The sequence below is a fragment of the Cherax quadricarinatus genome, chromosome 16, assembly GCF_038502225.1.
Source record: "Cherax quadricarinatus isolate ZL_2023a chromosome 16, ASM3850222v1, whole genome shotgun sequence".
NCBI lineage: Eukaryota > Metazoa > Arthropoda > Malacostraca > Decapoda > Parastacidae > Cherax > Cherax quadricarinatus.
This window is the reverse complement of record NC_091307.1, coordinates 14,795,384-14,820,576: the sequence shown is the minus strand read 5'-3', so window position 1 is coordinate 14,820,576 and position 25,193 is coordinate 14,795,384. Positions and strand designations below refer to the sequence as shown.

At 36.0% G+C, this 25,193-nt stretch overlaps 1 protein-coding gene across 39 annotated transcripts in view; it reads left to right on the top strand.

Annotated features, from left to right (window-relative positions):
- LOC128688941 (titin-like) overlaps window positions 1-25,193 on the top strand; it is a 297,841-nt gene that overhangs the window by 188,798 nt on the left and 83,850 nt on the right. For 30 of the 39 annotated variants that reach the window (XM_070085579.1, XM_070085580.1, XM_070085586.1 and 27 more), the window contains 4 exons: window positions 4,906-5,601; window positions 7,061-7,702; window positions 8,373-8,453; window positions 11,262-11,306. In XM_070085579.1, the coding sequence (XP_069941680.1) occupies window positions 4,906-5,601; window positions 7,061-7,702; window positions 8,373-8,453; window positions 11,262-11,306 (1,464 nt within the window). The remainder of the gene's footprint in view (window positions 1-4,905; window positions 5,602-7,060; window positions 7,703-8,372; window positions 8,454-11,261; window positions 11,307-25,193) is intronic. The other 9 variants (XM_070085610.1, XM_070085617.1, XM_070085611.1 and 6 more) reach the window with 2 other exon arrangements.

Here is a 25,193-nt window from a genome sequence, read left to right as displayed (position 1 = left end):
TGATGAGGGAAAAAGAGTGAGTGGTGCACTTAGGAGTCTGTGGAGACAAAGAACTTTGTCCTTGGAGGCAAAGAGGGGAATGTATGAGAGTATAGTTTTACCAACGCTCTTATATGGGTGTGAAGCATGGGTGATGAATGTTGCAGCGAGGAGAAGGCTGGAGGCAGTGGACATGTCATGTCTGAGAGCAATGTGTGTGGTGTGAATATAATGCAGAGAATTCGTAGTTTGGAAGTTAGGAGGAGGTGCGGGATTACCAAAACTGTTGTCCAGAGGGCTGAGGAAGGGTTGTTGAGGTGGTTCGGACATGTAGAGAGAATGGAGCGAAACAGAATGACTTCAAGAGTGTATCAGTCTGTAGTGGAAGGAAGGCGGGATAGGGGTCGGCCTAGGAAAGGTTGGAGAGAGGGGGTAAAGGAGGTTTTGTGTGCGAGGGGCTTGGACTTCCAGCAGGCATGCGTGAGCGTGTTTGATAGGAGTGAATGGAGACAAATGGTTTTTAATACTTGACGTGCTGTTGGAGTGTGAGCAAAGTAACATTTATGAAGGGGTTCAGGGAAACCGGCAGGCCGGACTTGAGTCCTGGAGATGGGAAGTACAGTGCCTGCACTCTGAAGGAGGGGTGTTAATGTTGCAGTTTAAAAACTGTAGTGTAAAGCACCCTTCTGGCAAGACAGTGATGGAGTGAATGATGGTGAAAGTTTTTCTTTTTCGGGCCACCCTGCCTTGGTGGGAATCGGCCAGTGTGATAATAAAAAAAAAAATAATATATATATATTTTTCCAACAAGTCGGCCGTCTCCCACCGAGGCAGGGTGACCCAAAAAAGAAAGAAAATCCCCAAAAAGAAAATACTTTCATCATCATTCAACACTTTCACCACACTCACACATTATTACTGCTTTTGCAGAGGTGCTCAAAATACAACAGTTTAGAAGCATATACGTATAAAGATACACAACATATCCCTCCAAACTGCCAATATCCCAAACCACTCCTTTAAAGTGCAGGCATTGTACTTCCCATTTCCAGGACTCAAGTCCGACTATATGAAAATAACCGGTTTCCCTGAATCCCTTCACTAAATATTACCCTGCTCACACTCCAACAGATCGTCAGGTCCCAAGTATCATTTGTCTCCATTCACTCCTATCTAACACGCTCATGCACGCTTGCTGGAAGTCCAAGCCCCTCGCCCACAAAACCTCCTTTACCCCCTCTTTCCAACCCTTTCGAGGACGACCCCTACCCCTCTTTCCTTCCCCTATAGATTTATATGCTTTCCATGTCATTCTACTTTGATCCATTCTCTCTAAATGACCAAACCACCTCAACAACCCCTCTTCTGCCCTCTGACTAATGGTTTTATTAACTCCACACCTTCTCCTAATTTCCACACTCCGAATTTTCTAAATAATATTTACACCACACATTGCCCTTAGACAGGACATCTGCACTGCCTCCAACCGTCTCCTCGCTGCTGCATTTACCACCCAAGCTTCACATCCATATAAGAGTTTTGGTACTACTATACTTTCATACATTCCCTTCTTTGCCTCCATAGATAACGTTTTTTGACTCCACATATACCTCAACGCACCACTCACGTTTTTTCCCTCATCAATTCTATGATTAACCTCATCCTTCATAAATCCATCCGCCGACACGTCAACTCCCAAGTATCTGAAAACATTCACTTCTTCCATACTCCTCCTCCCCAATTTGATATCCAATTTTTCTTTATCTAAATCATTTGATACCCTCATCACCTTACTCTTTTCTATGTTCACTTTCAACTTTCTACCTTTACACACATTCTCAAACTCATCCACTAACCTTTGCAATTTTTCTTTAGAATCTCCCATAAGCACAGTATCATCAGCAAAGAGTAACTGTGTCAATTCCCATTTTGAAATTGATTCCCCATAATTTAATCCCACCCCTCTCCCGAACACCCTAGCATTTACTTCTTTTACAACCCCATCTATAAATATATTAACCCTTTGAGGGTCGACAGGCCCTCTCCGAAACTCGTTCTCAGGGTCGGCCAAATTTAAAAAAAAAAAAATTATTTTCTCTTATGAAAAGATAGAGAATCTTTTCCCGATCATAACGACACCAAAAGTTTGAAATTTGATAGAAAACTTACGGAATTATGCTCTCGCAAATTTAGCGGTCTCGGCGATGTTTACGCATCGGCGATTTTGCCCACTTTGAGCCCCATTTTCGGCCAATTTCACTGTACTAGTCGACAAAAAACATGAATATTTCGCTAGAACTCCATTTTTTCTATCGAATGGGTGCAAGAACCCACCCATTTATAAATTCAACTATCCAGTACAGTGGTCAGAATTTAGCAATTTTGCCAATTTCACACAAATTTCAAAAGATGCCAATTTCGGAATAGGGTCCAGAATAAACAAGAAAGACATTCCTGGCACTAAAATGACATTTCCTCTAGTCATTAGTCACGTCTCAAGGCCCCTCTTATATTCTTTTGCTTTCCACTTTGAATTTTTATTCTCACAAAAAATATAAGATTTACTGTTATGCAGACTACTGCATTAGTGTAAAAAATGGTATAAATATTATTGGTGCACTTGTGAAAGAATATTAGACTCACCAGTTGACGTGTATTGCACGCTTGGCACGATTTGTTTACTTTTGAAGTTTGGTAAAAATCGAACATTTCTGCTACTTTGAGCTCAATTTCAAGGCACCTTTCATTGTAAAACCAGTCAAAATCATCTCAATTTCAGTAATATGTCTTCCATTCTATAAAATGAGACCAAGAAAACTAGAATACAACAATAAATACCATACGAAAATACACTGCAAAGTCGCTGATTTATTAAAAAAAAATGGTCAAAGTTTTTTTTTTCTCATTATGCACTGTGTGCTGCAGGATTTTTTTTAGACTGTGCACACTGACCACATAGACCCATTCTTTCATATAAAGGCCTACCAGCTTTCTCCCACTAGATTTGAGGCCGCTAGAATTTATGAGTACTAGTACGTCAAAAACCCCTACGCGTAAGACGTACTAGTATGACGAAAACCCTCAAAGGGTTAAACAACCATGGTGACATTACACATCCCTGTCTATGACCTACTTTTACCGGGAAGTATTCTCCCTCTCTTCTACACACCCTAACCTGAGCCTCACTATCCTCATAAAAGCTCTTTACAGCATTTAGTAACTTACCACCTATTCCATAAACTTGCAACATCTGCCACATTGCTCCTCTATCCACTCTATCATATGCCTTTTCTAAATCCATAAATGCAATAAAAACTTCCCTACCTTTATCTAAATACTGTTCACATATATGCTTCAATGTAAAAACTTGATCTACACATCCCCTACCCACTCTGAAGCCTCCTTGCTCATCCGCAATTCTACATTCTGTCTTACCTCTAATTCTTTCAATTATAACCCTACCATATACTTTTCCTGGTATACTCAGTAAATTTATTCCTCTATAATTTTTACAATCTCTTTTGTCCCCTTTCCCTTTATATAAAGGGACTATACATGCTCTCTGCCAATCCCTAGGTACCTTCCCCTCTTTCATACATTTATTAAACAAAAGTACCAACCACTCCAACACTATATCCCCCCCCTGCTTTTAACATTTCTGTCATGATCCCATCAGTTCCAGCTGCTTTACCCCCTTTCATTCTACGTAATGCCTCAAGTACCTCCACCACACTTACATTCTGCTCTTCTTCACTCCTAAAAGATGGTATACCTCCCTGGCCAGTGCATGAAATTACCGCCTCCCTTTCTTCCTCAACATTTAAAAGTTCCTCAAAATATTCTCGCCATCTACCTAATACCTCCCTCTCCCCATCTACTAACTCCCCTACTCTGTTTTTAACGGACAAATCCATACTTTCCCTAGGCTTTCTTAACTTGTTTAACTCACTCCAAAATTTTTTCTTATTTTCATTAAAATTTCTTGACAGTGCCTCTCCCACTCTTTCATCTGCTCTCCTTTTGCACTCTCTCACCACTCTCTTCACCTTTCTTTTACTCTCCGTATACTCTGCTCTTCTTAAAACACTTCTGCTTTGTAAAAACCTCTTGTAAGCTACATTTTTCTCTTTTATCACACCCTTTACTTCATCATTCCACCAATCACTCCTCTTTCCTCCTGCCCCCACCCTCCTATAACCACAAACTTCTGCCCCACATTCTAATACTGCATCTTTAAAACTATTCCAACCCTCTTCAACCCCCCCACTACTCATCTTTGCACTAGCCCACCTTTCTGCCAATAGTCGCTTATATCTCGCCCGAACTTCCTCCTCCCTTAGTTTATACACTTTCACCTCCCTCTTACTTGTTGTTGCCACCTTCCTCTTTTCCCATCTACCTCTTACTCTAACTGCAGCTACAATTAAATAATGATCTGATATATCAGTTGCCCCTCTATAAACATGTACATCCTGGAGCCTACCCATCAACCTTTTATCCACCAATACATAATCTAACAAACTACTTTCATTACGTGCTACATCATACCTTGTATATTTATTTATCCTCTTTTTCATAAAATATGTATTACTTATTGCCAAATTTCTTTCTACACATAGCTCAATTAAAGGCTCCCCATTTACATTTACCCCTGGCACCCCAAATTTACCTACTACTCCCTCCATAACATTTATATATATATATATATATATATATATATATATATATATATATATATATATATATATATATATATATATATATATATATATATATATATATATATATATATATATATATATATATATATATATATATATATATATATATATATATATATATATCATACATACATACATGTACATACACATTGTACTGATTTATTCACAAAATATCACAACTTATGTATCTGGTGTATGGTTACAGAAATGTGTGTCCCGGGCTTTAAGGCTTTGATTCGCTTAGCAACAGACAATCAAATAGACCTTGAGACTGTTGAACTAAAACCTGCTGAGAAGGCAACATTTTCTAAAGATATTGCAAAGTTAAGCCTCTGCTTAAAGAAAGGTGTGCAAGTTAATGAATTAATGACCATGATGAAAGAAGGAGAGTTTGTTGCTCTTAAGCGTACAGAGCACCAGGCAAGACTTTTGGAAGTGGCAAACCATCTTGAGAGTGCCATAGTACAACAAGTATTGGTACAGGAAGCTAAAGACAGATGCGATAGTAATATTGGGATCAAATCTGTAATGCGCACAATTGAGACTGGCAAAGAATCAATGGAGCAAGTGATAATGGATGTTTCCAAGGAGTTTGGACCATCATCAGAACCTGTAAAGGAGATTGCTGCTATTGGTCATCTACTACAGGAAGGTGTAAAATGTAATGAAGTTATTTCATTGATTGAGTCTGGCTTATTGCCCAGTTTGATGAAGCCCCAAGCACAGGTGCCCCTTGTCTCAATAGTAGCTGATAAAGGTCACATTGGCACAATTTGTGAAGTATTAGCAACAGAATCAGTGAAGGAAATACAAAAGATTAAGCCAAAAGAAGAAGCTGCACGTATGTCTGAGGTGAAGGAATTGCTCAAGAAAGCCAAAACTGAAACTGTGGATGTAAAGAGTAAGTTTTGATTTCATCATCCTTGAATGTGGCTTATATCTCGAGAGAAAGCAGATTTTTCTATGATGAGAGAAACATTGACAGATTATATATAAGATACTTGTATGGAATTTAATATGTATTACTTACATATCTGATATGCCAGTATAGAATTATCAAAGTACCAGATACTTTATTATATGCCAGTATTACCAGTATCTATCTGGTTAATCATTTGTAAGTGATATATTTCTAATCCTAGATAATTATTATCAAGTTTTGCTGATAGGTTAAAGGGTTAAATTATTAAATATTTTCTTTGTTATTAGCTGGATGTCATTGATATCTTTGACATACATTAGTTAAATTATTCTTATTATTGAATGTAAAATACAGTACTGTATACAAAGTTGTTTGTAATACTCATATGCTGCATAGTACAGTACAGTGAACCCTCTCATTAATGGTCTGATAGGGGGAAAGGGGTGTATGATATTGCTGATTGTCCAAAGCATCCAAATTATGAAGTTAATTTTTCATTATCATCAGTTGTTTTCTGAACTAGCAGACTTGGTGTGCTGATGCAGAAGACAACTGGACACTAAGAGTATGGGTATTGTAACCTGTGGTATTACAGTACAGTTCTGCACTGTATAGAAATCTTATAGTATTGTATGTAGTTTACAATAATTTTACTTACCTTCTCGTAGTGTAGAGATGAGGGGTAAGCTGAAGCAATTGATAGTGCTGATTCAGAATAACTTTCCTCCTGAGTTAGAGCTGTAAAGCTCCACTTGCATCTACACTGGTCTAGTCTGTAAGATTATCTTTGTGTTGATGAATATCAGATGCTGTTTGTTTCTTAACATCATATTCCTCACATACCTGTGCCACTGAGACTCCAAACTCAACCTTCTTTATTAGTCTGAGTTTCTGCCTAACACTGAGAACCACACATTTCCTCATGGCACCACCACTTGCTGCAGAAGACATTGTTAACTGCACTTTACTTAATATATTAATAGAGACACACAAAACACTCTAAAACCAGGGAAGATTAGAGACTGAGCGATGAGGTTAAGTGTGAGTGCAAACAATGAACTGGCACGAGAACAATGAAAACAGGCAGGTGCTGTCTGTTTGTTCATTTCAGGCCAGTGGCTTGAACTAAACAAATGTCAGAGTCACTGAGCTTGGTCCAATACTTCAGAAGACAATGAGACACTATCACTATGGACAAAATCTGGAATTATAGACTTCAGTTCATTTTGTCTGGTTATCCAGTGTTTGTCCAGCCAATTTTTTGTGCAAAATCCCTTAATGAGAGGTTTTACTGTACATTCAAATGCAGTTAACTATAAATAAATTATGCCTTCTGCTTGTTTCATAGCTTTGTAGGTTTCTCTCCTAAATAATTGACTTAGCATTCTTTACCACACTTATCTTAATTAGTGCCTAATGTCCTCCCTCCCTCATCAAGCATTCACATCGGAGATGGTTCCTGGTGTGAAGGCCTATGTGCGTATGGCTCAAGAGGAATGTGTCAATATTGAAGAATTTGTCGAGAAGGCCAACTTGGAGCCCAAACTGAAAGAAGAAGTAGCCAAGATTGGCATGATGGTAAAACATGGGGTGATGGCCCAGGATGTCATTACTCTCATGGAAGCTGGTGAATTTTCCCAGCTTATGAAAGAAGAAGCTCAGGCCAAACTTTTGACCGTTGTCGAAGAATTTGGTTTTAAGGCACTTGTAAACCAGATTATGACTGAACAAGTAGAACAGGCTATCCAAAAGACTGATAAAACCATTGGAGTCAAGACTTTCATGCGCATGTTGGAGCAAGCTGATGTTGATGTAGAGGAAATAATAACAGAGCAATTCCCTAAGGAATTTGACTCTGAAACACAAGTGCCAATATCTCAAGAAATAGCCAAAGTTAGTGTTATGCTCAAGGAAGGTATTCAGGCTCAAGAAATTATATCTATGATAGAGGCTGGAGACTTACCAAATTTGAATCGTCCTGAAACTCAGATGCCTCTCATTCACATGGTTGAAGAACAGGGACACACTGCGATAATCTGCCAGGTTCTGATTGAAGATTCAGTCAGAGACATCATACAAGGTGATAATAAGCTTACAATTTAAGTAGCGCCTTGCATAGTCTGCAGCTGAGTGTGCAGCCATAGCTCCAAACATAGAAAAGTATTAGCTCACGAATTTTGAATAATAAATTGAAGCTGACGGGCTACAAAAATTAGTAATTGCAGATTTTACAAAAAAAAAAAAAAATAATAATAATAATAAAATAAATGTAGATTATGAATTAAAATCCATTATAAAATATCATAACATAGAAGCATGTATACTAACACTTTTAAACAATAACTATGCACATTTGTAAGATTTATTTCATGCTAAGTTTATTTCTGTTCTAACTTAATTTAACCAAATACTATTACTTTTGCTTCTACATCTACTCAGAGGACAAAGTAGACAAATTAAGTATATTTTTTTCAATTTACACACACAAAATTTTTAAATATCCCTTAACAAATCTGTAATGTAATGTATTTTTTAGTATCCTTTAAAACAGTATTAAGACAATACTTGTTATGTTATACACAAACAGATGTTTTTTATATGTACAGTAAACCACTATATTTAAAATATAGATCATATACTGTAGTTAAATAGTTTAACCCCATAAAAAATAACATTCAAACTGCTCAACATTATCAGATGAGTTGCTGTTAAATAAAATCACTGAAAGTTAAGAAAGATAAATTTTTCAGAACTTCCCAAGGTAGACGTAGCAACTATATCATCTGTTGAGATACTTCAGTCGGCATCTTCATCAAAGGTTGAAGTCAAAGGTAAATATATTTTAGTCATAAAATGATTATTAATCTTATGTTAAGAGATTTTTCAGGTATAAAAAAAGTGTTTGGTAAAATTTTTTTTGTTCTTGAACAGTGCTGCTGTAATTTTTTATTTGTTATTTATGGTTTGATATTTTGTTGTCAGAATATTCAGTAGAGAAAGCATGCCACAAAATCTTAAAGATAAATGGATAAATTTTACAATGAGTGAAGTTGGAATGTAGAAATAATAGGTATTACCACTATCAGTTGAGAAAAGGAAATTAGTTTGTGTTTTGTAATTTTGTTTAATGTGTGACTAACATTTTGAGGTAAATATAAATATGAATACAAACCTCCATATACCCTGGAAAATTTATAATGTAAAAATGTTTTCTTCATTTACAAACATTTTATTTTCATGAACAGAAAGCATGGAATCTAAGAGTAGAGTAGTATTACATTGTAATACATTTGTAACATGACTAGCTCTAGAAAATAATTGCTGAAGAGTGTAGATAACCTGCTGTGGTGTTAATTAGTAAGTGGTAGTAATAATGATTTATGTTTTTAACAGTAACCTCCGGATGTACTTCTGAGCCGACATAATCCCACTCCCTGCATCATACCTCATCACCTTTGCCCTACATTATGTCTGTGTATATGTGCATGTCTTTAGTGCCATTCACTTCACCAAGATCCATTATTACACTCATTAAAAAATTATGCTTTATCTTAGTCTTCTCCAAAAGATGTGGAGATGATTAGTGGCTGAAATATGTCTTTGCCTTGGAAGCATTACTCAAAACTGAAAGGAAGAGTGTATTCCCCCACCCCCCCTTCACTTAATTTTTTTTTTATTATACCTATACTACTCACATTGCCATACCTCTTGGTTGTCTCCGTCATTTTCTCCACCTCCATTGTAGCCTTTCACTAAATAGTTTTCTTAGTCATTTGCTTTCAAATTTTTTTTTATGTACTTATGTTATGTCATGTTTCCTTCATCCTTCTTTCTTCTTTCTCACTTGCATATGATATTGAAACAATTCTCATTGTTTTGGCACATTCTTGTTGCTCAGTAGAACTTCCTGTCAAAGATATGTATCAAAAATAAGTAAAACAGCATCGGTTTAACACACAGCATGATGCACAAGTATAATTTGGCCATGTTTTTTATTCAACATGATTTAATGGCTTTACCATGATCTGGATATGAATGGCACTTTTGGCATTTATGAAATGTTAATTCTCTGACTGTTTTTGTGATGCTCCTGATGATAAATAGTTTTGATCTAGTGGATCTATCTATTAAATAATCCAGCAGTGTTTGTTTGCTTTGGAATGGTAGCATCTTTTTAAGGCAGATGGCATATTAGTTCATATACATTGACTTCCATTTGATCTGATAGTAAATCTTTTATCTTTTGACTGTATAATAATACAGTACTACTAAAAACAATTATGTCAGAATTGCTATAGTAGAAGATTATTACCTCTTGAACAAGAATTTTTTAAATAAACTTTAACAAGTACAGGCATACCTCATTAATATGGAGGGATAGGTTCAAGACTGCCACCATAAAGCCAATATTGCCTTAAAGCAAATCATAGGCTTTTTTTCACTTGCCAGTACATATAAAATCCCAATAACATGTTTACACTATCATTTATTATGTGCACAATAGTGCTAGACCTAAAAAATGATGCAAAAGCAAAAATAATAAATAAAAAAATGCTACTTTACTGTATTACTAGCCTGATGTGTACATCACTACCATAAATAATAATCATGAATATAATTGAAAAGCACCATATTTGTGAAGCACTCTAAAGTGAAGTGCCGTATTAGTGAGGTATTCCAATATTCTGTTAACATGTTGTATAAGTGAACAGAAATAATCCTGGGGTGTAAAACAGTAAAATTTTAATAAATGGCGAAAGCTAATGATGAAATTTCTGCAATTTATCTCAACAATATTCTCAATGAGATTAGTTTACATACAGTATAAGTAAAATAATCTCTCCATGTCCTCCAGTAGGATTACTCTGATCTCTGTCTCTGGTGCTTATATACTGTAATATGTTTTGTTGACAAAATGGCTTGTGATGAACCTTCATAAAGATATTGTTGGCTGATGTAATATAGCTCTTATGTTGTACTTGTGTAGTGCTAATGTGGTGACTTGTGTAGTGGGACAGTATGGATGCACAGTACCTTGTCCTGTGTAAATGTGTTGTACCTTAAAAATCGTACTGGTAGTCTTACATTTGTTTGTGTTTTAATAATGCATGTTTGCACCTATTATTACTGAGTGATATTAATTATGGTTTCCTTTTCTCATGTACTATAGAGTTTTATATATTTATTTTTGTATCTTATAAATATCATGTATGTTTAGTTTGTATGGTATTTGTAACATAACACATGGTTTATGATTTTTTTTTTAATAAAAATAAATAAAAAATATGAAGATGTTTACCTTATGGCTTATATGAAGAAAAATAAGGTAAGTTTCATAGTTATTAATATGAACAACAGTGGTATGATAATGGACTATACATGGGTAAGACAGCTACATAAAAATATGTGAAAATCATACATGTAAAAGACTTTTCACTTAGGTTAAATTTCTGGGTAAATGTATGAAATGCATCTTGTAATTTATTATGAATGAATAATCGAGTAGAAATACTGTGCATGTATTATTACATAAACCCTTTTGAGGACACAACCATATTAACTCATTTCCTACTTATAAATGTATTTACCAATTGGTAAAAGAGGATTTCTTATCCATAATTAATAAACTTCATTTCCAGCTAAGGAAAGCCGGGAAATCCAGAAGATGATTGAATCCACTCAAGGTTGGCACAAAGATTTTGGTTAGATTTAAAAAGTAACAACAAAAACATAATAAGCTGGTATTATATTAACTGGTAAATTAACGAAAAATTAACCAAAGAAAATTATCCAGCCACAAAACAGCCAGCACTGATGATGTAGAAGATGCATTATCACAAATTGTAACAATGTTACCAATGCAATCAACAATACACTTTAACCTTATGCTGTAATATTTTCCTGAAAATTATAAAAACAAGTATATTTAGAGCTGTGGGCACTGCTAACTGCAATGTAATATTAAAAGGCTAACTAACATCCTAACTCCAGTATAACAAAGTAATACCTGCAGCTGTTAATTGACATCCTGTTCATGTCAGTATGATTGCAATGCTTTCATTAAATTAGGCTTTTAGTGTAGGTAATATCACAACTAAGAGACCAGTTTCAGCAAATCACAAGAAATTTTAATACAGTATCACATAATTATTAAAAAACACTAAATAACTTAGAATATTCAATTTCAGAACAAAACTATAGACTAACAAATGAATGATACTAATTTAATAACCTATAACTTCTTTTGGAAATTCAAGATTTTATCATGATGTTTGTAATTAACGTAAAGTAAATTATATATACAGTAGATACAATAGTCAAGTTTCATTTAATGTACTAGTTTGTCTTAAATATTAATAGAACTGTACTTAAAAATAGTGTACTAGATATAAGGCAGTCTGTGATTTAGAAAGAACTAGAATTCAATACCATTCATTTGCAGCTGCCCTACAGATAAATATACATTTATACACATCTACAAAGCACACGCCTTCCCCTAATAACCCATTTTGGATTTCAGCTGGTTTGGCTTCTACTTAATATTTTAAAGTGATTTTTCATTCTGAGAAAAGTGGTGTTTGTATGTATGACAATTTAAACGTATATAATATCTTGATAAAAAACCAGGAGAGGAAAATGAACATTGCATCATCAAGAGACACAGAAGAGACAAAGAAACAACCAACAAAACAAGTCTGCACATATGGAAAAGAAATACTAATGATATGGCTGTTATCAGTTAGCCATAAAGAAACATGCATTTTTGTTATTCCAGTTATTTTTTGCAGCTTCCTTTTGGCTGGCACTGACCAATTTGGAAGGCAGCAAATATTTTCTGATTAATTATATTATGCTACTCTTCAGGCATGGCTTAATCTCAGTGATTTTTTTTTTTAATTCTCACTGACATTTTGCCTTACTAGAAGACAGGCATATTATAATTGATCTAGACTCTGCAGCAATTCTGACATTTTATCATAACATTATCCTTGGAAGTAACTTTGGTTTTCACAAGTATAAGGATCTGTGATGGTAATCATATTTGTCCAAGGCTGGCTTACTTAAGCAAGCCAGCCTTGGACGTTTCCCTTCATAGATGCTGGATACCACCGTAGAGCAAGATACTTCCTTGGTATTTACACTGCAGCTTACATTTCATTAAAAAATTTACTTACCAGTACTCTGCCAGAAACTCACACAACTTACACCACTCAAACGGCCTACTATTCTGCACTTTACAATTATATTTTAGCTACAGCAGTTTAACACTTAAAATTACAATTGCTACAGTATATTCCACTGCTAATACACTGTACTGTGAACCACCTACATAAAAAAATCCCTCCAAATTAATTTTTTGATCATTCACAAACTTCTAAATACAGTATACAGAATGTATTTCCCTCTATAAGGTGGCCTCAGGCACAGCAATAATTGCAAATTTGATTTTATTCTGTAACATCTGCATATGCCATATTTCGCACATTATTTTTATTTTGCAGCATTTATACTCTTTATAATACAAAGCAACTAACTTATGCAGCACTAGCATTTTATTTCTTAATGGATACTCTGCTATCAGCTGCTGTGATAACAGTAATACAAGGTTTAATCAATTTTATTTTCATAATTGATTTGGTTTTTGTTGTATTTTATGCAGTGGGATTCTATGTTATAGCAAAGAAGGGAATTATAATCAGGCTCTAGTATCTGTCCATCAGAGTTTATGACCATTAATTAACATCATTATGCAATTCACAATGACTCAAAAAGTTCACTAATGTTAGTAAAAGTGGTGGATATCATTTGCAGTATCAACAGAGTCGTTTTAGAATTATTGTGTAAAATGGGCTTTATTGCCCATTGTTCATTAGTCAGTATACTGTATACAGTATGTAGTACTGTAAATCAATATGAAAAGAACTTAAAAGGTTTCATGATGCCTAAATATTTCATATACAATACTAAGGTAGAAATTGCAAAATGTGACTTAAGATTTTCAAACATCTAAAGGTTCATTGTCACTGTCAGATTTAATTAAAAGTTGCAGGGAGTCACTTATCTGAGTTTAAGTGTCTCATATAGTGGACCAAAATGCCAAGAAGATGTGACAAGACATTGGTGCTCAAAAAAACAAAGAAAATTGCTCGGTGCACACACTAGCATATTCAGTGACTACATCATAATTACATGTGTCATCACAATTAACTTAGCAATATTCTTTTTGTCATTAAGGTAACAAAATAATGATAGTATTGTACAGTATACAGTAATTGTTTGGTACTTTGTCTTAAGGTAAGTACAGTGGACCCCCGGTTAACGATATTTTTTCACTCCAGAAGTATGTTCAGGTGCCAGTACTGACCGAATTTGTTCCCATAAGAAATATTGTGAAGTAGATTAGTCCATTTCAGACCCCCAAACATACACGTACAAACGCACTTACATAAATACACTTACATAATTGGTCACATTCGGAGGTAATCGTTATGCGGGGGTCCACTGTATTAAGAAATTTACTTACCACATTGTGGCCAAATTCCTGGTTTTGGGTCTATTGTAGGACTAAGATAAGTGACTCTGCAACTTTTCCATTTTAGAACTGACAGTAAACCTTTAGAGGTTTGAAAAGCTTATGCAACACTTCTCGCATTTCATGCAGTACTGTATTACAAGTGATTAAGAAACAGAATGTCAAAAATTATCACTTACAGTACAATACTACTGTATATATTATTGCAGTTAGAAATGTGAGGAAAATAAGTGCAGCAGTAATCTAAAGTTAAACAAGTATGATTAGTGTTTATATTAAGCATGTAAAGGTTTATGATATTAACTTTTCTTTTTTCTTCACAGGTGATAAAACATTTAAGATAAACATGTCATGCAAACCTTTATATTAGTACAGTGGAACCTCGGCTTATGAACGCCCCACCATGCAAACTTTTCAGGATACAAACTGTCGTTCGGTTGATTTTTTGCTTCTGGATATGAACGAAATTTCAGGATGCGTACTTCCCCCTCAAGGGAGGTTCCTTAAATAAATAAATAAATAAATTATTTATTTCTTTGCGAAGGTTACAATGTGTGTTTACATATGATTGGAGCAAAGAAAGCCACTATCATGCCGAGGCATTTCGGGCATACTTAAATTAATACTTATAGACTACTTAAGTCTAGACAGGTGAAAAGTAGTGGTTACCAATATTTTGCTGATGGTGGTGCCAACTACTGGCAGCCTTTTGAAGTTTCTCATTATTATTATATTGTACTATTATTATTATTATTAGTACATAGTTGGTGAGGGGCTCTTGATCTTGGGAATTGGATCTGCTTTCCAGTTCCCTAAATTAAGCCTGAATACCTTCCATCCCCTGCCCCCCACAAGTGCTTCCCCATTACAGTAATACTAATAATGCAATAACAATAATAATAATACATATAATAATATTATAATAAAAGACAGCTTTGAAAGGCCATCACTAGATGGCAGTGAATACCACAACAATGCAGGAGTGGTTATGGGCACCCCCCACTTGTCACACAATGACATATTTTATTCATTCTAGAGTATATATCAGGTTTTTATGTTATTTATATTGTTTATTATGTTATATTAGATCAACTGTGTTGATATTAGCAATATATTGAAGTGTATTTTTCCTGCCTCTGAGAGCAGGAATTCTACCGGAACAGATTAATGGCTTTTCAATTAATTTAAATGAGGAAAATTGACTCAGGATATGAACAAGGTCACAGAACGGATTAAGTTCATAAGCCGAGGTACATATTGCATAATATTGAAATCCTAGGGGGCAGAAGATCTGAAGGTTAATCACATATTGTTTGGGTTCATCTGTTTTACTTTACTTTTCTATTACTCAGTGAACTAAAATTTCACTTTTTTGCTTTTTTCCTCTCTTGCTCATTTTCTCTTGTTTTCTTCCTCATTTTGCTTCATTTTATCTTTCTACCATATCAGCAGTGTCATGAGTTTAGGCTCTGGGTGGAGTCTGGTTTTGATTAGTTTAAGTAGATATAAATTGCTTGACCAAATTTGATTGAATCTTGAAGGAGCATTAAGACTTGAGATAGCATTACTAAAATGTCCTGTCTGGTTTTAGCTTTTTGCCCACATTTTGGACAAGTATACGTACACAGTTCCCAAAATTTGTCATCTGTAATTAGGAACCTATCACATATTTCAAATTGTCGTATATATACTGTAGCGGGTTTCAGTACATTTGGTTAATTATATCCTGAAAAAATATTAATATAATTTCTAAAATTATTTCCCTAACTGTACAGTGCATCAGGTGCTGTCAGTGGCACTGTCGTGGCATTGAGTTAGTTTTGGAGAGAATGATGCAAACTTTCTTTCTCTTGTAATGCTCTGTAAACTTATAAGTGTTTGTTGTTAGATATTTACTTTTAATATAAATACATGAAATCAATTCTTATTCTTATTCTTTTTAGTAATTATTACAGGAAAAGGGGTTACTAGCCCATTGTTCCTGGCATTTTAGTTGACTTTTACAACACGCATGGCTTACGGAGGAAAGATTCTTATTCCACTTCTCCATGGATATAAAAGGAAAAGTAATAAGACCAAGAACTATTAAGATAAAATCAAAGAAAACTCAGATGAGTGTGTATAAATAAACATGTACATGTATGTGTAGTGTGACCAAAGTGTAAGTAGAAGTAGCAAGACATACTTGTAATCTTGCATATTTATGAGACAGACAAAAGACACCAGCAATCCTACCATCATGTAAAATAATTACAGGCTTTCGTTTCACACTCACATGGCAGGACGGTAGTAACCCCCTGGGTGGTTGCTGTCATTTAGAGAGAATGGATCAAAGTAGAATGACATGGAGAGCATATAAATCTGTAGGGGAAGGAAGGCGGGGTAGGGGTCGTCCTCAAAAAGGTTGGAGGGAGGGGGTAAAGGAGGTTTTGTGGGCGAGGGGCTTGGACTTTCAGCAAGCGTGCGTGAGCATTTTAGATAGGAGTGGATGGAGACGAATGTTATTTGGGACCTGACGATTTGTTGGAGTGTGAGCAGGGTAATATTTAGTGAAGGGATTCAGGGAAACCGGTTATTTTTATATAGCCGGACTTGAGTCCTGGAAATGGGAAATACAATGCTTGCACTCTAAAGGAGGGGTTCGGGATATTAGCAGTTTGGAGGGAAATGTTTGTGTATCTTTATTGATATATGCTTCTAAGCTGTCGTGTTCTGAGCACCTCTGCGAAAACAGTGATTATGTGTGAGTGAGGTGAAAGTGTTGAATGATGAAAGTATTTTCTTTTTTGGGGATTTTCTTTCTTTTTTGGGTCACCCTGCCTCGGTGGGAGACGGCCGACTTGTTAGAAAAAAAAAAATGAAATCAACCTGCAAACAGTGGAAATTTTATTTTAAAACATTAATTTTAAATAAGCACATAGGAACAAACCCCACCTAAATCAAAGTGCTATACCAAAAATATATATAACTGATGAACTGCCGAAAATATTTTTTTTTAATGTGCTGGATGTCTCCTACTGAGGCAGGGGGACCTGAAAAAGAAACACACTTTCCCCATCATTTACATTATCATTTTGGCAGAGGCAAGAGAGAGAGAGAGGTTATGCCTGTATCAATACAAGTGGTGTGGCTGACCATTAGTCTCCCCCTCACAGAAGCATCCTCAGAGTTTGTTTTGGAAGGGCTCATGAGTGGCAGTCTAGTTGGAAGGGGGCTACAGTAAGGCTTACCACAGTATATACGTCCCTTTGTATATTTATTTTAACGGAGTAACTTGCTGTGTCTTCACCATCTCTATTAATCACTCCACAAAACTGAAAATCATTGAATCAGTTTCAGTTAATAGATAATACTTTGTAATTGACCATTTGTTCATTAGCTACCTTTATTCTTTTACTCATGATTGTAATTAACTGCATAAGAAGTCCTACTTAGTAGTCTATGTCTAGATCTTAAGCAGCATGTAAGCATTAGGATTAGTTTTCCTGAAATACATTGCATAATTAGTGGCTTTCTTTTGTGCCTGCCAGTGTTTTATTACATGTAAACTACATTATTTGTACAGAATAAACATATAAAAATTGTACTGTATTGTACATGTTCAGAGTTAGGACCAGGAAATCCTAATATTAAAGGCAACTTTAAACAAGGTTTTTAAACTCGGGGCAAAACCAGTGTTTCAGTAAGTAGAATATTTGACCCTAAATTTGCTTCTACTGTATTGGTTTTTGGCTGTATCTTTTTATATATAATTCTGTATGACTAATTTGAGATTAATAAGAAAGAACAAGCAGAAAAAAAATTAGAGCATGGGAATTTCCATGGGAATATTTTGAAGAAATGCTTGTTAGTTTTAAATTTAGGGGTTCTGTGCCCAGCCAAAAAAAAATTGGAATCTAGCCTAACCTAGTCGAGTCACACTGATGCTGAGTCCATCAAAGGAGCAAATGAACCTAAATAGGGGTCAAGGAAAGTTATCCCTCTTCCATGAGTAAACTGGGCATTGAGACTAGTGGCAATGTATACTATAACTGTATGTCTGTATTTTCATCTTATGCATTTATTGCAATTAGGGTTGTACAAACTATTCAGAGGTGTGCAGAGGTATTGTGGATGCATGGTGAAGAGTAAGAGAGTGGGGGTAAAGATAGAAGGGAGCTGTTACAGCAATGCTCTTTCAGACTAATAGTATCACTGTGTGGCATCTGACACAACTTTGACTTCAATTCCATTAAAAATGAAGGAATCTCAGACTTCACTTTCCAACACTTCTTCATACATTAAATTGTCTGTATAAGCATGTTGTGATCTGTAAATGAGGGGCTAATACTGTGTTTAATGGAGTAAGAAGAGGCTGTCAGTCACATGACTTCCATTGCAAATACAAATTTTTATTTCTTTGTGCAATGCAAAAATAATGTAGTTTACATGTAATAAAACATTGGTAAGCACAAAAGAAAGCCACTAGTATGCAAAGCATTTTGGACAAACTAATTCTAATACTTAAAAACTACTTAAGAATTAGACATAGACTATTAAGTAGGATTTGTTATGCTGTTAACTACAATCATATGGACAATTAGAAAGGTATCTCATGAACAAAAGCATGCCTTATCATTTCAATCTGCATTTTTGTGGAGTGATTGAAAAGAGATGGTGACAATACAGGAAATTACTCAGATACAGTAGAAATATAATGGAACAAGATGTGGAAGTTTCCAGCATAACCCACAACCCTTACCACCAAGCTTCTCCTCATATTTTTTGCCAGAAGTTATCTTACCAAATGAAATTATCTGTGGTATATGTTAGTTCAGTGTAGGTGTGGTTAGTTTCTTTTTGATTTCTACTCTTTGGTCAAGAAATATAGATTTTTATGGCCATTTGTTTGAGAAGCCTTGTGCCATTTAGAGGTGATGTACTTACCTAAAATTAATGCTTTTTATGTTACTGCCAGCACCATCCACACCAGCCAATGAGGTACAGTATGTGAAATGATCTTGTTAATATTTAGGGTAAAGATACAAGACAAAGCAAAGGACCCAGGAACCACCATTAACAAAATTGTCACTGGCAAGTTGGATAAATGAAATAGTTAGAAATTCTCATGCAACACTTGCCAGCTTGAAAATAGCATTTATATACAGTGGAAACCCGAGCTGCAACTGCTCTTTTCAGCTAAATTTTTGTCCTGAGTTTTGGCCTGTGCCCCATGTTTCGGCCGGTGTACCAGACCTGTCCGCCTGCCCGTGCAGACGCCATGAGCCAGTCTAGCTTTGTTTATCCTTGAGTGAACATTACCCTGCACGCTCATCCAAACATTTCACAATAAATTAATTGTATTTAGTGCTTGTTTATTGATTGTGACTGTGAAATAAGCCACCATGGGCCACAGCGTGTCCTCCAGAGGGATTTTAAAGAGTCTAAGGCTGACCCTAACCCTGCTGACCCTTTGCCTGTTGTGGAAGGTATTGTGGCATTGGGCAGGTCTCTGGGGTTGGAGGTGAGTGGCGAGGATGTGGAAGAGTTGGTGGAGGACCACAGGAAAGAGCTAACCACTAATGAACTGCATGAGCTTCAAATGGAACAGCATCAGACAACACTGAGGAACTTGCTTCAGAGGAGGAAGAGAGAGTGAAGGAGGTGCCTTCTTTAGTGATTAAGGACATATGTGGAATAAGTTGCAAAGTTCTGTGGAAAAATACCACCCTGAGCAAGCTGAAACAAGCCATCTCTTCAACGTGTTCAGTGACAAAACAATGTCCCATTTTAGGCAAATCTTAAAGAGGCACCAGAAACAGAGCACTCTTGACAGTTATTTTGTGCAACAGGGGTCCAGTGACTCTCAAGCTGGTCCTAGTGACATTAAAAGACAAAGAAGGGAAGTAACCCCAGATAGGAACTTGTTACCTAAAGTCTTTATGGAAGGGGATTACGCTTCCAAACAATAAGTCCTCTCTATCTTCCAGATGCCAGCAAGATTCTTCAGATAAAGGTACGTAAATGTTTTTTTAAATGTTTATTTATGTGTTGTATTACTCATTTAATTACTATATGTATGTTAAACTATAGTTATTCTTTAAAAAATGTATTTTTTGTGAATATTTTTGTGGGTCTGGAACTGATTAATTGTACATGTATTTACATTATATCTTATGGGAAATATTGCTTCAACTTTAGGCCATTTCGAGTTTAGGCCTAGCTCCTGGAACGGATTATGGCCGAAACTTGGGGTTCCACTGTATATGAATAGGAAAATGATAAAAAGCTGTTCACAGTATATGGTAGACCAAAATTAAAATACATAATTGTGATGTGGTGTCTGCAACTTAAAAAAACATAAACAGGCTTGGAAAAGACCAAAGAATAGCAATGAAATACCTTCTAGAGCTAAAATAATTTTTTTTAACATGTCAGACGTCTCCCACCGAAGCAGGGTGACCCAAACAAAGAAAGAAACACTTTCGCCATCATTCAGCATTCACATAATATCACTGTGTTTGCAGAGGCACCCAGATATGACAGTTTAGATGTCACTCCAAACAACCAATATCCCATATATTAGCAAGTTACTAAATGCTGTAAAGAGTTTTTATGAGGATAGTGAGGCTCAGGTTAGGGTGTGTACCTGGAGTTTACCTGGAGAGAGTTCTGGGGGTCAACGCCCCCGCGGTCCGGTCTGTGACCAGGCCTCCTGGTGGATCAGAGCCTGATCAACCAGGCTGTTGCTGCTGGCTGCACGCAAACCAATGTACGAGCCACAGCCCGGCTGGTCAGGAACTGACTTTAGGTGCTTGTCAAGTGCCAGCTTGAAGACTGCCAGGGGTCTGTTGGTAATCCCCCTTATGTATACTGGGAGGCAGTTGAACAGTCTCGGGCCCCTAACACTTATTGTATGGTCTCTTAACATGCTAGTGACCCCTGCTTTTCATTGGGGGGATGTTGCATCGTCTGCCAAGTCTTTTGCTTTCATAGTGAGTGATTTTCGTGTGCAAGTTCGGTACTAGTCCCTCTAGGATTTTCCAGGTGTATATAATCATGTATCTCTCCCGCCTGCATTCCAGGGAATACAGGTTCAGGAACCTCAAGCGCTCCCAGTAATTGAGGTGTTTTATCTCCGTTATGCGCGCCGTGAAGGTTCTCTGTACATTTTCTAGGTCAGCAATTTCACCTGCCTTGAAAGGTGCTGTTAGTGTGCAGCAATATTCCAGCCTAGATAGAACAAGTGACCTGAAGAGTGTCATCATGGGCTTGGCCTCCCTAGTTTTGAAGGTTCTCATTATCCATCCTGTCATTTTTCTAGCAGATGTGATTGATACAATGTTATGGTCCTTGAAGGTGAGATCCTCTGACATGATCACTCCCAGGTCTTTGACGTTGGTGTTTCGCTCTATTTTGTGGCCAGAATTTGTTTTGTACTCTGATGAAGATTTAATTTCCTCGTGTTTACCATATCTGAGTAATTGAAATTTCTGTAGGGAGATTATTTTCAAGTAAAAGTAGAGAGGGAGATTTTCCAGTAAAAGTAGGCCTAAGGGATGTGTAATGTCACCATAGTTGTTTAACATATTTATAGATCTAGTTGTAAAAGAAGTAAATGCTAGGGGTGCTGGGGAGAGGGGTGGGATTAAATTATGGGGACTCAAATACAAAATGGGAGTTGACACGGTTACTTTTTGCTGATGATGCTGTGCTTTTGGAAGATTCAAGACTAAAGTCCGGCTGACCGGTTTCCCTGAATTCCTTCACAAAATATCACTCTGCTCACACTCTAACAGCTCATCAGGTCTATAAAAACCATTCGTTTCCATTCACGCCTATTTAACATGCTCACACATGCCTGCTGCATGTCCAGACCCCTTGCACACAAAACCTCTTTTAACCCCCTCCCTCCATCCTTTCTTAGGATGACCCCTACCCCTCCTCCCCTCCACTACAGATTTATACTTCCTCCAAGTCATCCTTTTTCGCTCCATCCTCTCTAAGTGACCAAACCACTTCAACAACCTCTCTTCAGCCCTCTGAATAATACTTTTAGAAACTCCACGCCTCCTAATTTTCACACTAAAAGTTCTCTGCATAATATTTACACCACACATTGCCCTTAGACACAACACATCCACTGCATCAGGCTTCCTTCTCACTGCAGCATTCTAGATATGTATCAGATGTGAAAATTTAGATATCTGCGGATGCGGATGTGTATAAGGATGTCTTACTTATTTTGTGGATGCAGATGTAAGACATTGTGCGGATGTAAGAAATTGTGTGGATGTTCTGCGGATTCGGATGCATATGCGGATATCTGTTTACAGTAAAATGCACACGCAGATGCGGATGTAAGAAATTGTGCGGATGTTTCGCTGATGCAGATATCTGATACGTCACTACAGCATTAACAAGTACCACTATACTCTCGTACATTCCTTTCTTTGCCTCCATGGATAACATTTTTTTGTCTCCACAGATACCTCAATGCACCGCTCACCTTTTTTCCTCATCAATCCTGTGTTTAACCTGCAATTTATTTTAGTTTATATATAACTTTATTTGGGTAGCTCATGTGATACGTTAGGTAAGATTTATCAGTTAACAGGACAATTATTTCCTGAGGCGAGTCTTAGTTGTATGATGACCCGCAGATAGAGCTTTTGCTAACCGATCCAGCCCTTTAAAATATTAAGATCATAATTATAGCTCATGTGATGAATACTGCATATGATATTTACCATATTTAATAGCGAAAATTTTCTTCTTTTTGAATATATATAATAAGTATGATGAATTATTTTTTATACAACCATTGTAGTTATAATATTTTCATGTATCAAATGGTTAAGCTTGATTCACCAAGATACGAGAGCCCTTTCCCCTGCAAGAAACTTAATGTTTAATGGACAGTAAGTAAATATATATTGTGCAATATATTTCAAGTAGATGTATGAAATGATGCTGCTTCTGTTACAAAATTTATCAGCGTGAGGAGACGTGTCATACATACCTAAGGACTGTCTCTTACAAGTTCAGTATTTCATTAAGGTTGCAATTTTATATATTTAGTACAAAAAAAAAGTTAAAAATAATTATTTAAATTCTGTTTCAGCAGATTGTAAAGTATATCAGCTGTGTCTGAGGCCAAACCAGCGAATCCTGATGGTTGATTTCACCCATGACTATGCAGATCTAGTCGATATACTGCTAAGGAAATTTCCCTAGCAGTTAATATATAATGCCTGCATAATCGTGTACCTCCTCCGTATTTTATATTTTTCCGTTATGTCTTTGTATATGTACCCTATTGTGCCCATGTGTACTTCATCCTAAAATCACACGTTTGGTAAGATGAACTGGTGTCTTGTTACTTTGAAAGGATCATTTGGCAGTAATTGCAATAAGCGACAGCTGCTGACTGGCAGTAATTGAAGTAAATGGACCCAATCCATTATGCCATTTTAAGTGGTTTTAGGTTTCATCCTGTCATGCCATCCTATTACATATGACATCTATACTGCATTAGCCTTACAGGCGGGCCGGTTACACTGTTGACTACAATCGAAACTTCATTACGTGCACAAATACAAATGGTGGGCAAACATTTACTGGTAATTTAAATGTGATTAAGAAATTCTGACATACCAGTGGACTAGCTATAGACTTGAGTTGTTATATCATTAGGACTTGTGCTAAAAGATTCGATATTTTACCTGCACAATAGTAAAAATGGAATAATAAGGTTATGTTAGCATTCCTAAATATTGTCTAGGTCGTTTATTTTCTACACTTAGCCAATTTTAAATACGTATAAAATGCTATATATCCGACGGATTGGAGTTAAACTGTTTTGTCATCTGATCTCTCGGAGGTTTCAAGATCAATATTCTGTCTATACTGTTGCAAGTACAGTAAAGATCAGCAAAATAAAACTCAACTCTTTAAGTGATCTGGACATGCATTATCTTACGACTACACTTTCCTCGTAATTTTGTCGTTTACAGTCCTATCTAGTAGATAAAATTTTATATTTATCTTATACATCTCGATGATGTAGGTATAACCATTATAATTCATACCACGTAACTTCACACATTACGGAGTTCCTTGCTGCCGTAGGATAAGTAATGGAACCAGATAAACGATAGAACTCGAATCTGCCCAAATACTTTTTATGGCGTACTATTTCACACACTACGTTTGAGTCACATAACAGAAATTATCTCAAGAGACGGACGTAGTGTCCTTATACATACCTAAGAAATAATATAATTTTATTCACACTTTCATATTTTGACAATATACGTATATGAAATTTAAAATATATGGAAACCGAAATATTATTCGTGATGTATGAGCAACTTTATTTAAGGCAAAAAAAATTATTTTTAAAGAGTCAAAATTTCTTGCCGAGTTTTCATATCATGTATATATGCCATAATATTATAACTCCGTAAAAGTGTAAAAAATGTAACCGTTAACGCGAGTGAGAATCCAGAGAAAATCAGAAAATTTAAAGAAAATTATATTACCAGAGTTATCGATAATCTTAAAATATGAACGTTTACTTAAGCAAATTTAACTCAGAAGCATCTTGCTATGAACCGTTGCATTACTTAGTTGGACAAGCCTGTTACACTTACCTTCAAAACATACAATCACTTGCTTGCTTCCAGTGGGAATAACTATCAAACATTAATTCATAAACTTCATCATAACATCACATCTTAATTTTACATTTACTTTCTTGAATTAAACAAAATAAAACTTATAATAAGGCTGATCATCTCGATACGTCTTTTTCAGAAGAGGAAAAAACCTCTACAATAACAGACCAGGAATCAGCTAGACATACATTGAGACATGAACTGTTAAACGCAACGATTCAAATATTACCCGTGGTAGAGATGCGCCAGAGCAACATACTGAACATTTCTCCCTTCGCAGATATAAGTGATACTGCCTCACAAACTGTCATACATGCTACAGATTTAGAATTCGCCTCTGTTCTACCGTTGGCTATTGTATCAGAGACAGGTTATGTCAC